The following is a 16689-nucleotide window of genomic DNA, read 5'->3' on the forward strand; positions in this document are numbered from 1 at the left end:
ATCATTCAGGTGAAACCATATCCCAAACATATATGTTCACATTTTGAACAAATGTAAATTTTTAATGTATTTTCAATGCTATAAGATTTTAAATTATATTTGTAAATTTACGTTACTTTTTCTTAATATCTTTCTGCTATCACAAGAGCTTGCTAAAGCATTCACTTTGTTATTTTTGTGAGCATTTTTGTCATTTGTTATAGCTTGATTTTATTACTAGTTGATCTTCTGGATAACAGTATAAATATACCATGAATTTATATTTTTAAATATTTTGCAAAGTTTAATAATTCTGAATGGTCATTTAAAAGGCACAGCATCAAATTTCTGTATTTGTCTCTGCCCTGAAATCAGGCAGATACAAAGAATTATTTCTAAGCCTTAGCATACATATTGAAACAAACACCTTGAATATTTTGAAGGGTTTTGCATGGTACCACATAAGTAGCACCCTTCAGGACTTGGCTCTGCTACTGAATAGCAGCACATTTATTTATAATTCACAATTCCTTGACTTAAACTGTGATTAGATTGTTAGTTATCTTCTTAAAGCTAATCTACCAAAGAATTTTAAATGAACCTTGCAATATTCATTCATGATGGTAAGTATTTTTAAAGGGATAACCATGACAGAACCAGGTTTTGCCACTTACCCACAGTATTGAGACCCTTGGCCTTCAGCATACTGAAAGAAGCAAACCTGGGAGTGATAATGCTATATACATAAGAGAGGTATTTATAAAATAAAGTAACAAATTTTTGTTTCAGAGTTTCATTAAATGGAGATATAAAATTGAGTGTTATGCTATTTGCGGTATGTAGTTGCTTAAACCATTGAGTTACAATTCTTTATTTTTAAAGTATGAAGTAAAGGTTGGTTGTTTATAATCTAAATAAAAGACACACATACGTTATGAACCAAGAAATGGGCTAAAATATGATCTGAATTAGATCTGTAAAGCTAAAATTAGTGACTTAGTTGGATTTCCATCTGGAAATGAATGAAATGTTTGGAGTAAATATTTGTAGAGTAGTAGACCTTGAAAAAATTGAGTTTTTGATGAAGAATCAGGATTGCTGCTACACTCTTTCCTACCATTAAAATGCTAGCACAGGGGTCAGCAAACTACATCTTGTGGGTACCTTTTACCTACATAATAATTCTCTAGCCTGCAAGATAAGAATGGTTTTTGTATTTTTAAATGGGGGGGGAAAATCAAAAGAATATTTCCTGACATACGAAAAGGAAATTAAATTCTAATTTATGTCCATAAAGTTTTATTGCAGTACAGCCATGTTGGTTTGTTTATGTGTTTCCCTTGGCTATTTTTCACTACCGTGGCAAGTTGAGTAGTTGCAACAGAATCATATGGTCCACAAGGCCTAAGCTATTTACTGCCTGGCCCTTACAGAAAAGGTTTATCCACCCTGTGCTAATACTGCACAGCTATCAAAAAGCAGTTTGGTGAAAAAGTACACTTTACATATGCTCCTTAGTACTAGACTATAGAAAGAAATAGGGCCCTCACCAGGAGAGGGAGCAGCCAGTTGTCTTTCTGAAGAAAGTCATTATCAAATGTTGATGGTATAACATTGTCACTGGCCACTTACCTGCATGCTGATACTCTTGTTTGAATGATTTTGGCATGTGACAGCCCCTAGACAAATTAGATAAAAACTGTGGCTTTTGATTTTGATAGGAAATGTTACTGGAATCTGTGTGTTGATTAGCAGAGTTGCCTGAATAAGATTTTCCAACATGCTCAAGAGAAAAATAAAGATCTGCTTTACTTATTGAGTAAATAACTGTTAAGCTTTTGCTAAATCAAAAGCATTACATTGGATGTTATGGGCACTTGCAAAAATCATGTAATTGAGACGGATCAGGAGATAACCTGTTTGGAAAACTTAATTTAACACATAACTACTACCATTTGTTGAGCGTTCACTGTGTGCTGGACTCTCATGCTAAGCATTAGCACATTATCTCCCTTCAAACTCCTACCACCTTGTGAGATAGCTGTTGCAGATTAGGAAATGAGCAGTTTGACCAATGCTGTGCAGCTAGGAAGTGGTAGAGTCTACATCTTATATACCAGTTTCTCTGACTCTCCAAAGCCTATGCTCCTAACCCTTGTATTACTTTACTCATATAAAGTTAAATACCATTATTAGAGCCTAAATGTGACATAGAATGACAAGACATTCACAAAAGAGTGTATGATTAGTCTGAAATGGGTGAAAAAGAAAATACTATGAATTGAGAGAACTTCGTCTATGGCATAATAGTTTGTGCTAACTGGTCGCAAAGCATGAAATTCAGAAAACGTTATTTCTCTTACATAGTTTCTGGTATTAAGTGGGTAATGAGATACTTTAATCCATTTGTCCATTCATCATGTGACATTGATGATGTACCTCCTGTATGCCCAGGAATGAAGCAGAAGACTGGTGTGTACTTTGTGAGTGCTTAAAATTTAAAATAGTTAGGGAGATAAGACACTAAATTGCTGTGTAGTGATTCCAGAGCCTCATGTGTAAAAACGTTTTGCCCACATTGAAAGCCAGTCTGCCATGATTGATACACCCAGGTACAATTAAGATATGACGATAATTGAAATAACCTATGTTTTTTTGAAATAACCTATTTTGAATGAGTCTGGAAAGTCCATCTCTTATAAAGAAGTTTATTTGAAAGCTTTCTCACCTTCTCCTAAAATATTAAAATCAATTGTGTGAGAAATTTTGACCCACAGAATGAGGGTGTCCATATCTGTGTTCCTTCTGCATCAATTTTAAATGTTTTTCTGAAGGCACTAACTAGATGTGATCATATTGTAAATTATTGTTCTAGAGAGGAAGTGTCCAGAATTAATGTCATAGAGTTACAATTTCAGCATTTTATTCTGTAGACAGCTTTCTTATGGAATAATTTTAAACTTGAGGCAATTTTTTAAATCCTTGGATCTTTTAATAGTTGTCAAGGTATAACATTAGTCACTAGAATGAAAGCTACGTAAAAGCGCAGTGCCTGGCATATCGTAGGTGTTATACTTGTATCTATTGAGTAAATTGTGTAGGTCTGGACCTGAAAATTTAGCCAGCTAACCTGTAGGGTAATAAAGACTGTGAGGTATGTGGCTATGTATATACAGGAATAAGGGCTAAACGGGGCCATTGTGTGTTGCACAATTCCTGGGGAGGGTCCCTGGGGTTGCAAATAGGAGCAGATGGAGGGAAGTTTCTAATTCTGTTATTTGACTCATAATGTATATGTTTTATTTATGTCTTAAAACAAAAGAATGTAATTCAGTGACTGTTCTGACATTAAGCTTAATGATTGAATTTTAAAAATTGAACTCTTATATGTAGAGATTTTTTTGATAGACATGTTGATCTATTTTTATACAATATAAGTATTTCTGACATAGTATGCATATACTTTTGGTTTTGGGAGAAGAAATTAATCTAAGAGAAAACTCCCACTTTTCCCCAAAGTATGGAAAAGTTTAGAACTTTCTTCTGATGTTTCTTCTTCTTAACATTTTAACATAAATGAGTTTCCCAGCTATTAAGAAAATAAAAACGTCCTGAGGTAGAAATTACAAAATATCACTTAAAGAGGCTTAAAAGGAAAAATGAAATATAGAAATATAGAAACTTAAGAGTGAGCCCACCATAAGAACACTTCCTCTTTATTCTCCACCCCTTAAGTGATACTGCTCCCAGCTCCCAAAAGGAGGCACTGCAGATCATCTCTTTGATGATACGGGGTTTTTTTGTGTTGTTTTGTTTTGTTTTGTTTTAGGTCTCTGGCTGAGAGAAGATAGACTTTTCTCCCCAACCTATGCCTCCCAAACATTGTTCTCTTGACCCAAGATCATGGTTAGAGAAATTTGGTGTGAATGTAGGAGTGGATAGCAATGAAAGTGTGATTGAAGGGAAAAAATACTTTGTAAAATGTTTACTAAGACTCCAGAATATGGTATATTGATCAGTGATCTCTTCTAAGAGAAGTTGAGCAGTTTTTTCTCTTCTAGAAAAGAGCCTTTGGTAAAAACTGCTTTATTTTTAAAAGTATTTGTTAGAGGAAAATGTCAGAAAATCTTACATTGAAGCAGTAGCAAAGATAGAATAGGTTGTGGTTGGGAAAGCCTACAGTTCTTATCCAGAACAGAGGGACAGGGCTTGTGGCCTGAGGACAGTAGAATGTTAGTTCCATTTGGTTACTGCCTGCTGAAACTAGGTCCTGATTCTAGAATGGAGATCAGATCATAAGGGAATCGAATTGAAATGTCAGTGGAACTCAGTTTCGTGGTTTCTTCCCAGTTTCTTTTTGGCTTATCTGTTCTTTATTGGCTTGCATCCTCTCTGACACTTTGTTATATGCACTCCCAAGCAAAGCCAAATTATTGATTTGTCATTCTCTGCCTTGGAGGCCCAGTGAAGTATGTCTTTTTCCTCCCTTGTTGAGTTTATGATGCCTCTCTTGCCTAGTATAGTATAGTAATCTTTATTGGCCTAAGATGTCAATATATAGTCTGTGGTTTCTATGGCAATGATAACCTTTTACAGTTCTTCTCTTCTTTTCCTGTTTTCAAAGTCAGACCTCAGTTTAGTTATTAAGGCTAAGCAAAAATTTCATCCTTACAGCATAGTGAGTAAAAAGGACCTCACACTGGAAATAAAATCCACGGGAGCCCCAGCCCTGCCTGGATTTGCCTAAAGAACCTAGACCAGTGACTTAATCTTTCTGAACTTCAGAAACTTGAGATGAGACTATTTCTAAGACCTCCTGGATTTTAACATTGTTCACCTCAAAACTGAACAGGCACAAATGTGTTTAGCTCTATCAGACAGTTATGTCTGCTGCCATTACTTGATTCATGGAAGACCATATATACAATTGGAAGTTTTTGTTTTGTTTGTTTGCTTTGTTTTAATAAAGGAGAAATGGTGTAAGGATATACTTGGGTATTATAAGTATTGGGTGCTCAAACATTTCCATGATATATATGGCATCTTGTCCTTTAGTTAAGTATTCTGTGGTCATCTTATCAAATCACATTGTCACTTCCTAGAACCTAGGAAAAGATTGGTTTTCCATTTTGGGGAATGGATCTCTCTCTAGACCCTGGTTGGTTCTACACGGTCTACTGAGATAAACTGGTTATATTAATACATGCTTATTTCAATCTAGTGTCTGCTTTGTTACCTCATAACCCTTCTCTTTCCTCCCCAGCCTCTACCCCATTTCCAAAACCAGTCTCTTGACTGCACTGATATGAGACCTTGTGTTCATAGTGCTCATCTCATGAAAAAAAGACAAGTTAAGTGAAGGGCTAGACCTTAGATAAGTGATCTTGTTAGGAAAGATCAAAGTGTGTGCCCTGGAACTCATCTGCATTTACACTTACGAGACGAAAGCATTACCTTCCACACCCAACAGGTCCAGTCTGTATTATATAATCCTTTTTACCTTACCAGACCTACTCTTTCTTCCTGACCACCTTGTGCTGCACGCTGCTTGGCTGCTTAGTCCCTCCTGCTTTAACTAGACTTTCTTGACTTGATACCTTATCCACTTAGATCTTATATAGCTGCCTCTTCTGACTTTCAAAGTTTGATTCCACATTTTAACTGTTTCTGGCCAGTTATGTCTTGTTATTACTCATATTCCATTAGAAGTTTTTCTGGAAGCTTTCACAAACGCCCATTTGGAATTAAGTTGTACTGGCCTGGCTTTTGTGCACATAGCATAAATGATTGATGTTAAGAGAATGCCCACTTTGCTATCCATTCACTTGTCCCCAAGCCCACCCAATTTAAATTATCAGAGAAGTTTGCTGACACCACTAAGAACCTATCTGGTTTCAGTTTCCACATATTTTGCTTGACCAGATTTGAACGCAGTTCAAAGTCCAAGCTGAAGTTTTACTAGTACCTAGAGAATGCTTCATCCTGGAACATGCTGGAAGAAGAATAATTGGATCTGGGGTTTTTTTGAAGATTATTTCTCTGACTCTTCTAGTTCTTCATATGCTCTGAGGAAAGGATGGTTTATTTCCTGGCCACAATTAAGTTTTAGGTGCTCTAGAGCTCATGGAGGGCTGAGAAATTCCCTTGTAACCAAAGACCCATCTTCAAATTGTTAGCATTCCCATGTATACCATAAACTACCACCTTAGTATTATCTGGGTTCTGCATTTTCCCCACGATCCTCTAGTCTGACTGCTATCTCTCCCACAGGTCAGGAGTCTTATACCAATGACAGGGGGCTCAGATCCTGTTCTCATAGATCCTTACACGCTCCTGCAAGAGCTGCAATGCCAGAAACAAAAAGCTTAATAAAAGCACGTAGTCATAAAGACTAAAGACTCCAGCAGGCAGATGCACAACACCTGGTTCATTGACCTAAAACTTGATCAGTTGAGGATGCAGTGTTTTTTATGTGACTTAATTCTATAGTTAAATTTATAGCCGATGCCCCTAGAAGAGTACAGAAAGAGATGGCCTCTTCTACTCTGAGGATTCAGTCTACCACCAGTACCCCTTCTGGCCAGGCACAGTGTCTGTGTAACAGAGGGCACTGTCTTTTTTTCTTTTTTAGCAGATCCAACCAGCTATGCCACAGGGTATATTTGCTGACCTATGGCTGAGGAATCTCCAACAAGAACCATGAGGCAGAACAGCTTCCAGCTCCACTTGGCATTGCTCTTACATCCTGGAAGGACCTAAGATGCCTTTGCAGGGTGCCAGGACTTGGCACCCTCCAACATATCAAGGCTTTGGAGCACGGTACTGGAGTCATTAAAAGGCACCATGGAGAACATGTTTCATTACTCTTGGCTTTCCAACCTCATGTCTTAAAAGCTGTCTGGTGCTCTGTTAAACCTTCATATAGGTCAAGGACTGTGGCAACAGCCACTACCAGCTCCTTCCCTGCTGACCTGAAAATTTTTTCACAGGACTCAATTACAAACCTTTCCATGTCTTGTAATCACATTTTTATTCTCATTTTGGTCAGTGCGTTCACCATAATGCCCTTTTTATCCATGCCAGATGCCTCAAGGCTGCAAAACCTTGGTTAGGTCATGTTGCTCATTTACATGGCCTCTCAGGATACCCTTTTGGATTGAAATCCTAGATTTATGTTCTTTTATCTTTACCCTCTCACTCCCAGACTGATATCTTAATGAAGAAGGTAGACCAGAGACTCAAGTAGTATGCTTTCTAGAACCCTAGCAGGGTTACTGAAGTCCCTCCATGACAAGTTCAGTCACAAATCCAGGCGTCCTACTATAGACATTCTAATAGACTATGGTTTAAGAAGGGTCAACTTGTGCCTGAAGGGAAGATACCCCCAGATTGTCCTATTGTTTTATATCTTGAGATGGCCTTCTTGGGAAGGGTTTACCAGCCACCTTATAGCTATACTCCATCCATAAAGTATCAGGCACCACACACCTCTAGAAAATTTAAAGGAAAACACAAAGCCACACTCTGATGTTAGTGATTGGGCACTAACATTTTTCAACTATCCCCTAGCTTGAGCCTAGATGTTCTCTGAGGTCATTAATGACCATTTCCCAATTGATAGTTAAACTCTCATTCTTGAGAATGGGTGTCTTTCCTACCTTCCCTTTGTAGATGCTTGTTTCACTCTCTTGGCCCCTTGGCCCCTGTCATTTCTATGGTGCTCTTGCTGCCATAGAATCAAGCTTCATAGCACTCTAAACATTAATGATACTCACGTATTCAACACTGAGTTTGGTGGGAGCAAGGACTTTCTCTCCCTCACGATAGTATCTTCATGTTTTAAAACCATCTGTGATACTCAGTGGGCTCTCGGATATTTGCTAAATACATAAACCTGGGAATGCAAATAGGAGTTTTGCCTTTTTGCCCTTCCTTGCCTTCTTCCCGATTTTGATACTGTCTAACTAGACATGTGCTATCTCCAGTCTCTTCTCACCTACCTTGCTCCCCACATTGCTTCTGAACAACGTGATAGTTTTGCCCGCACTAATGGGATCTTTGTTCACCTGCTGATTGCAAAGGATGGGAGGTAAAATAATCATTGCTATATCCCCTCATTTTACTGAAGGGCCAGAGAGATAAAGTGAGTTGCTCAAGATTAATCAACAACTGTACTCCATAATATTCCATTCCCCTGCTTCACCAACTAGGTTGGCTACCCACTCATTTTATTTCTGATCACCACCTTATTCCCTCTCTCAAGGTTGTTAGATGTCGGCCTTACTAACTATGGGAAGGGGCTACAGTTTTGACTTCAGCCCATGATAAACTTGTAGAATCTTCTGTCCCATCTCTTGTATAGAATTAGGATTTTTCATGGTGATAAGCAATTTCAGGGATTTGTGACCTATGGCTATACTGAGATATACTTTATTAAATGCCTACATGATTGGTACACTAATCCTGTCCTTTGGTAGATTTACATCTGGTTGAATATGGCCAGGAAACATTATCCAAAATCCCCTTCCAAGTCTCACCCATGACCAGGGCAAGCACCTGGAGCCAGTGTTAAGAGTATTTCTCAGTTCTTCTTGGACAGTAATCATGTGTTCGGTCCATTCATACCCCTACCACCACCACCATCACCTTGTTCTCGATAATGTATCTATATCCAGTACAGGCAACTGTTTCTCTCAAGTTTTCACTCCTCCTTCCTAAGTCAAAATAATTTTCCAAGCTACCAGGAGCTTTCAGGCATCAGCTTCTAGCCCTCCAGTGCCTGAGACTTTTGCCCCAGGTTTTAGTTTCCTTCCCATGCTGAAGGTCTTGATTTGGCCTTGTTTGTTTATCAAAACCAGTGACTAGTGCTTGACTGAAGCAACCCATCAGCCAGCCAGTCTTTGCTGTAGCACAAAAGACTAGGTAACTTGGAAAATACATTACTATTACCCCCAAGGAAATAGTGATAAGGTCCCAACTAGTTTAACGGAGTGAGAATGGTGATGGGATGAATATAAGGTATAGTGCGAAGGAAATTGCTCGTGTTTTTGTTGTTGAAGGAGGAAGAATTAGAGTCAGAATTAGTGCAGATTTAGTGTCTGGGTGGCTGGGAAAATGATAACATCATTAGCAGAGAAAGACAGAAAAACATAGAGAACAAGGGGCTTTGGCCAGGGCTTTGGCGAGGGGTCAGGGGTGGAGGGATGAACATAGTATGGGACATAATCAGTTGGAAGTTCCACTGAACTTCCTAATAAGATTATGTTTATTAGGCAGTCAGAAATATGGAGCTGGAGGTCAGGAAAGAACTGTAGGACAGAATTTTAGGTTAGGAAATTACCCATACCAAGCTAGTTTTGAAGTCATAGCATTGTTTATGTGTAGAGTAAGATATGGGTAGAGCCTTCAATAGACACATGCCCATTTAAGGATGGGAAGGGGAGAGAGGACTATAGTTTCAAGAGGTTAAAGTTTGGGCACTCATATCTTTTAAATGGGTAGGAGTGGGGCAGGTTGAGGGGAAGGATCCAGGGGGTGGAGCAGAGTAAACCTGTAAGAAAGGTATGGGGAGGTAGTTTTGGGATGAAGGTAGAAGAGCTTTGGGCTTGAAGTACCCAACCTCAGCATAACAAGAGTGAAGAAAATGGTAAAATTATGGAGACATTCCAGTAAGAAATGGGAAGTTGACAACTTAAATCTCAGAAAGCAAGCAAGGTCCCTACAAAGATGAGAGGAGCTCAGAGGGGTGGAAAGCGTGAGGGAGGTAGGAAGAATTTGAAGTAGGAGGTAGCCACCATGAGGAATATGGGCATCTACTGCAGGTGGACAAGGGTGGTGGACCAGCAGTGAGGGTCCCGCTGAGGAGGGGTGGGTTACACTGAAAGAGTAATCAGCCAGATGTGATGGTTTTTCTACTACAACATCAGCAGCTTGTAATCTGGAGCAGGAATAGTTAAGTGGTGGGAGGATAGTGAGAAAAGGGAATCTATCTACTAAGTAGAGAGTCCGAGCAGGACATTCTTGTCAGGAAAAAGGTATAGGAGGGGTAAAAAGAGTAGGTAGACTGAGAAAGGGAGAGGTTTCAGGGATAGAGGTGACAATGAGGGCCAAAAGTGGGTGTGTGTAAAAGTAAGGAGGATTAGGTTTGGTCTGGAGTGAGGAGTAGGTCAATCAATATATAAATCTTCTTTGGCCACTATAAAATACTATATAAAAATTACCATTCTTAACCCACAGCAAAAGTGTGGTTCCCTGTTCTTAACAGTTGATATTCTTCTCTCTGGTCACTGTTAATTTCAACTATATCTTCTCTTTTCCTGTTTGGCTAGAACATCCTGAGATTTCTTACCCTCCATGTTCTGAGGTCAGCCTTCCGAAACCTCTCATTTTACTCTAGGTCAGTGATCTTCAACCTTGGCCTCACACTGGCCTCACCTGAGGAACTTCTTTAAAAAGTATAGGTGCCTGGGCCCTACCCTGGAGAACCTAATTTAATTGGTTTGCTGTGTGGCCTGGACATAAGGAATTTTTTAAAAAGCTCCCCAGTTCATTCTTCTGTGACGCTAGTGTTAAGATCCATTGGTCCAGGTGTTCTCCCTGGTGAGACTAATGACTCCCATTAATGAGTTGCCCATATGGGGAACTAGCTGATGAGTACAAGACTACTGCTTTAACCAGAGCTGTATTACAAGTGTGGCTAAGCATGTGGACTCTGGAGTCTGATGCCTGGATTCTAATCTCAGCTCTGTGATTCCAGGAAAGCTCTGTATTATCTAGAATACTGCCTACAAAAGAGTGAGGGTTAAATGAGAGAACATAAAATGCTTAGCACAATGCCTGGCACATAGAAGAACTCACCAAATATTAGTTGTTTTTCTTAACATTTGTGTTATGATTGCATTACCACTTTATTCTAACACGAAAAGGCTATTTTTCCATAGGCCTATACAAGTCAAACTTAATTTCCTTCACACTATTTATTTTGTATCTAGACATTGCTTAATGAAAGGACATTATAGGCCATCTTATTTTCAAGTTACAGCAATAAAGCTTCATGATCATAGCGTTTACATGTAGCAGGACTTGGTTCTATAGTGAAAGATGGCAAGGGTTTTCTAAATATTTAACTTAGTTTTAATTGCTTGGTAAGAAAGGAGCCACAGGGTGGCTCTGTCAGAAACCCACAGAATCCATTTGATGAGGGCTGAGTGGGAACTATGATTTCTTTAGAATTTCACTGTGGCAGGAACCTGTCCAATGAGTGTTCATTTATTTATTTTACTTTTTCTCATGATTGTTTATTCAACACCTTTGCAATACTTAATGCCATTTAATTTTTATTTTAAATGTCTTTAAAAATAAAGAAACATAACCTGCCCTTTATGCCTGTCATTCAGCCTGGCAGGTCCTTAGTGGGCTAGGCCTACCTTCCTGATGAACTGTCTGTCCCTACCGCAGATGATTATTCAAGAGGTAAAAATGCTTGCCAAAACAACATTAAACTTTTAATGGTCGTTAACATACTTGCATTTACAAGCAGTGAAGTTTGTCACCTTCATGTTGTTATTTATGCAGCATTAACCTTTTTCTCCAGATCATTGAGACTGAAAATATGATGGACCGAATTGTGACTGGCTTGTCTGAGTCTAGTGTCAAGGTGCGGTTAGCTGCCGTCAGGTATGAGCTTTAAATGGTCTGAATAAAAGTCGTTTGCCATGTGTTTAACCTGTTTCCTTTCCGGTCCTTCACCGAGTAAGCACAGAATCCAAATGTTACTCGAAAGTATGTTCAGGAGTATTCATACAGTGTGTAACATTATCTAACAGAGAGCCTGGCCTCCAAACCCCAAGAAATGGTCTAATGTAATTGACTTAACAATGTCTGTAGATATACTTGAAGTGTATGTTAGTTACTGTGAAATGCCAAGCAGTTTGTTTGCAAAGTGAAAGTTATGGCTTCTTGAGAAGCTAATTTTGATTATTCTTTGTAGATGTTTGCACAGTTTATCCAGATCTGTGCAGCAGCTTCGAACCAGTTTCCAGGATCACGCTGTGTGGAAACCTTTAATGAAGGTAAGAAGAAAGGGTCAGCAAGTAACAGCCATACCCACAGAGTTTAGTAAGCTGAGCTAGCTGACAGCACTACCTGGATTGAGGAGTATGTCTAAATTTTGTGTAGAGCATTTTCAACATTTATCTCCTCACATCTGATCTTCTAAGCATCTAGAAATCTGTAGACTATGTTTCTGAGGTCAGCATCTCATGTGTGAAGGGAAATTGCAGGCCTGATTTTCTTTTATTAGCTAAGGCTTTTAGTTACTCATCTCATCTCTCTGTGTTCAGTATCACACTTTAACCTTATATCCAGGGTTGTCTTTGTAATTTTTAGTTATAAAAAGGAAAGAATCAGTCTTTTACAAATATAACATTTTGTTCTTAGTCTTTTGGCAATCCCTGGATATTTGTTTGCATAACATTTTTGATGTTGGGTCTTCTCTTGAGTGCCCCCCAACTCCCTGAAAAAGGTTCAGGGCAAATTAATCTCAATCAAGACTTAGAGTATGTATAAGGTTGCTACTAATAATGTTATCCCTCTGATATATTACAAAACCACAGGTCAACTTGGTCTTGGATCTATCTTTTTTTCCATAAGGGATCATATACCTTGCAGTTAGTCAACAGAGTTTTTGTTTATGTAGGTTTTTGTTGTTTTATTTTGTTTTTGAGTACCTACTATGTGCTAAGCAAAGCCTCCAGGCATAGTGAGCTACCTCAAAATTTTTACTACAGAGCTCTTGCTCTCAGCTGAAACCTTCAGGTTAGAGTATGGACATCAGTGTGGCAGAAATAGTCAGGAGAGGCTTCAGGCAGGAAGAACATAAAATGGGCTTTGAAGACAAAAGGAAAACAGGACAGGAAGATTTTTTAGGGAGAGAAATAGCATGAGAAGATACGTTATGTATTACGTGTGTAGGGAATAGCAAGGATACCTTTATGACCAGATTAGAGGTGTGAGATACAATGAGACTTACCAGTGGACAGGTGAGGACCAGCAGTACCATAGGTCCTGGGAATTGACACTCCAAGCGGTTCATCTCATGGGGAAGTTCATTTCGTGGCAGAGTATGTGATTTGGGTGTTGAAATCCTGAAATAAGACAGTAGAAGTGAGTTAGGAAAGACAATGTGAACCCTGGAGATAGGTACTTCAGTGAAAGGAATGATGGAATTGGGTATATGATTCACTATTCAGGAGCTGTCAGGGGTACACCAAGAGGTTTCTAGTCTAAAAGAATGTCGTGATACGGCCTTGTGAGGCTTGTTAAGACAGTATAAGTATCTTCAATTTCTCCTTTCCAGTGGGCCTACCTAAGCAATGTGTGACAGTTAACTTGACCCATTTCCATCCATTGGCACACTTCCTAAGTTTCACCCTTTTTCACCCTATTGGATGTGTGTCAGCTTTTTTGAATATTCCTCATTCCCTCATACCCTTTTGCTTCCTGAACCTCATTAAGAGCCCCAGATCTCAGAATGGTTATTTACCTCACTCTCCAACTACAATATCAGTGCCTTTCCACACTTAGAAGACAGTAGCTTATGGAGTGTGCCAGCTCCCACCAACAAAAGTCCATTTCAGGTCCACAATCCCTTATCTAAAACCATCAGGGCCATATTTGGCATTTCTGAATTTTTTAAGAATCTCTTCAGTTAAGTGGTGTTTTCTTTTACTGTTCACACTCTTTCGTGTTCTTACATTACACCTTTTCCATAACAACTTGATGTTTGATTATCCTTTCAAAATTTTTTTAAGTGCTCTCCTGCTTCCCAAACTCCCTTTTCATCCAGAGCCATTTTCCCTTATTGCTCAGCTCAGTACCCCTCTGTCATACAAATCAGAAGTGGAACAACATGTGGTTTCTATCTAGTTCTGTCTGGGGAAAGTTCTGGTGAGCAGTCTGGAAGGGTTCTGTGTACTTGGGTACTGTGGGTAAATTACTCTCAAACTACGAAGTCGTTACACAGTTGAAGTATAGTAGTAAAAGCTTGGAAGTAAACTGGTAATTTACTTCACATACTTTTTGGTTCCTCGTTTAGAGGTTGTTTGCAAAAAAAACTATTGATTTTTTTTTTTTTCTCCTTTTGCTTTTCCATGTTTTTAACTGTTGGTTAGCAAACTGCAAGAGAATAGGCATTTGATTTTAATTAAAATTTTTATTTATGATTATTTTTTGTTTCTATCTTGGTGAAATTCTATTTGGTCAGTGTTACATGTCAACTTCTGAATTTCACATGTTACATCTTACATTGCACTGATAAATGCTTTTAAAAAGTTCATACCATCTCTTCTGTTTTAGTTGATCATTAGATATTATCTAATTTGAAAATAAAACTTGATAAAAACAAATTAATCTCTATAAAACAATAAATGTTTTTAAAAAATGAATCATGTCAACCAAAACAACTTTTTAAAGACTTGGTAGCCATTCACTTATTTCAGCCAATGATTCTAAGTAGTATAATTTTGGAAAATGATTATTTCTTCTATAAATATTTATTGAGCACCCATTTTGTTCAGTGCCATTGGGTTGCTACAGGTCGGTATAAATTCGATGGATACATAGATTATTTCTTCAAGAATCTTAACTCTATTAATAAAAGGGGAGCTTGACATAACCATATAAAGAATTTTAATAGCTGACAGAAGGATCTAAGAGAGGTCACAGACAGTGGCAGTGGGAGCTCAAAAGAGGATAGAATAACTTCTGACTGGAAGGGCTGGGATAATTTAAAGCTTGAGTAAAGGTGTACCTCAAAGATGTAGGAAGGGGAAGACAAGGGAAGGGCAAACAGGAGGTGGCGGCAGACACAGATTAACACTGAGTATATTTGATGTTTATCAGCTAACAATTCACAGGAAAGTTAAAACACAGTATTTTAGGAGAGCTGCTTCTACTTTATAATTCTTGCTTATTCTTAACTCGGGAACTTTAAACTTGGTTTAGCTGAGGAAAGTGGATATAACTCTCTGGAATTTTTTCTGACTATCCATTTCCAGTTTGCATAACTAATGCTCCTAGGACTCCTTTTGGGATCATAAGCCTGAGTCTGATCTGATCCTGAATGCAGAGGATTTAGTTGAAATGGTCATGGCATATAAGTAATGATGTTTTTGAAGCCTTCTCTCTTAGAATCTGGAAAGGACAGGTTCTGGTAATATAGCTAATAGCAACTAACATTTATCATCATGCTGTGTTGTCTTCTGAGTTCAGCAAAAGTCCATGGCAGTTCACGTACTGTATACCTATTATGTGTCTGATACTGTGCCTGATAACAACAGCAATTATGGCTGTAAATAACCTTTTTTAAAACCTCACTTATATAACTATGTGCCAGTTACTATTCTAAAATCTTTTCATATACTAATTCTCACAACAATCCTATGAAGCAGGTACTATTTTCCCCATTTTATACCTGAGGAATTCATTTACCTCTTTAGTTGCTGAGCTGAAATTTGCATCCAAGCAGTTGTTTTTCATTTCACTGCTGTGGTGCTTCCCTTTTTATTCACTGTGTCACTTTTAATCCAAGATAGTTCCATCAAGGTGGTGTTATTTTTCTCAGTTTATAAATGAGGAAGGAAATGCAGACTCAGAGAGGTTAAGAAATGTGCTCAGGTTCACACATCTAGTTAGTGGAGGAGTCAGGGTTAGAGCCAGGTTTGTGTGATTCCAGTCCTGAGAACCAGTCTTCCACATTGCCTTGCCTGTGCAGTAGTAGCTTGATGCATCAATCCTCCTGGTTAAACAAGCCCTTCTAAAGACACATCAAAAAGTCAAGGTCTAAGACAATTCTGTAGATTCAGAGGTGACCTGATTTGATGGAGTAGAATGAGCTAGCTTGCCCCAAAGCAGTCCCACAGTCTTCACGCTTTTCATATGGAGTACCCTTTCCCTAACTTATATCTGTCTCCTCTTTTCAACAACCCCCAGTGAGGCTGCAGCTTCTCCAAGCAAGATAGATATGAAGGCCTTTGTCAGTCATAATTATAGCACTAGGTAAAGTCTGATACAATATCAAGTGGATCTTTCCTAACCATCTCTCCAATATGAGAAATCAGGTCGAGAGATAATTATTTTTGTTTTTATTTAGTAATTTTATGATCTCATCTTCAAGATTTCAAACCATTAATAGTCTCCTTTTTAATTCCATAGGTTTTACAAAATGCACCAGATGAAATCCTAGTGGTCGCATCTTCCATGCTATGTAATCTTCTCCTTGAATTTTCTCCAAGCAAAGAGGTTAGTATTGATTTTCTCTTCCTAGACTTTGCCCAGTCCATCTAGAGCTTAGTCAAATACTTCTTACAGTAGTTGACATTGAAATTTGTGGATTGGGTTTAAAAAACACTTCTGAATTGTTTAATTTGGTTGGCGGGGATAAATCATTCATTTTAAATATGGTTATTTTCCATTCTTTTTATTCTACCTAGCATATTCAGCTTATTTAAAAGATACTACAGCTTAAAGTCAGTCTAAACTGCCCGAAACTGCAAATGTAAGAAATAATTTTTCTCACAAATTAAAAAATATTTTGAAACTATGTTTAATAAAGAATAAGACTAAATTTTGTAAACGAGCATTTTAAGTCATTTCAGGAAAGTAACTACTGTTACCAGAAAATAATCTTTTATTATTTAGTATTAATGGTAG

At 38.2% G+C, this 16689-nt stretch overlaps 1 protein-coding gene across 5 annotated transcripts in view; it reads left to right on the forward strand.

The window, feature by feature from the left end:
* The window catches only part of ARMC8 (armadillo repeat containing 8), a 104056-nt gene that overhangs the window by 60675 nt on the left and 26692 nt on the right, over nt 1-16689 (forward strand). For all 5 annotated transcript variants that reach the window (XM_012664300.1, XM_012664320.1, XM_012664309.1 and 2 more), the window contains 3 exons: nt 11573-11655; nt 11969-12050; nt 16192-16278. In XM_012664300.1, coding sequence (XP_012519754.1) covers nt 11573-11655; nt 11969-12050; nt 16192-16278 — 252 coding nt within the window. The remainder of the gene's footprint in view (nt 1-11572; nt 11656-11968; nt 12051-16191; nt 16279-16689) is intronic.

This window comes from Propithecus coquereli, unplaced genomic scaffold, assembly GCF_000956105.1.
Source record: "Propithecus coquereli isolate 6110/MARCELLA unplaced genomic scaffold, Pcoq_1.0 Scaffold12, whole genome shotgun sequence".
NCBI lineage: Eukaryota > Metazoa > Chordata > Mammalia > Primates > Indriidae > Propithecus > Propithecus coquereli.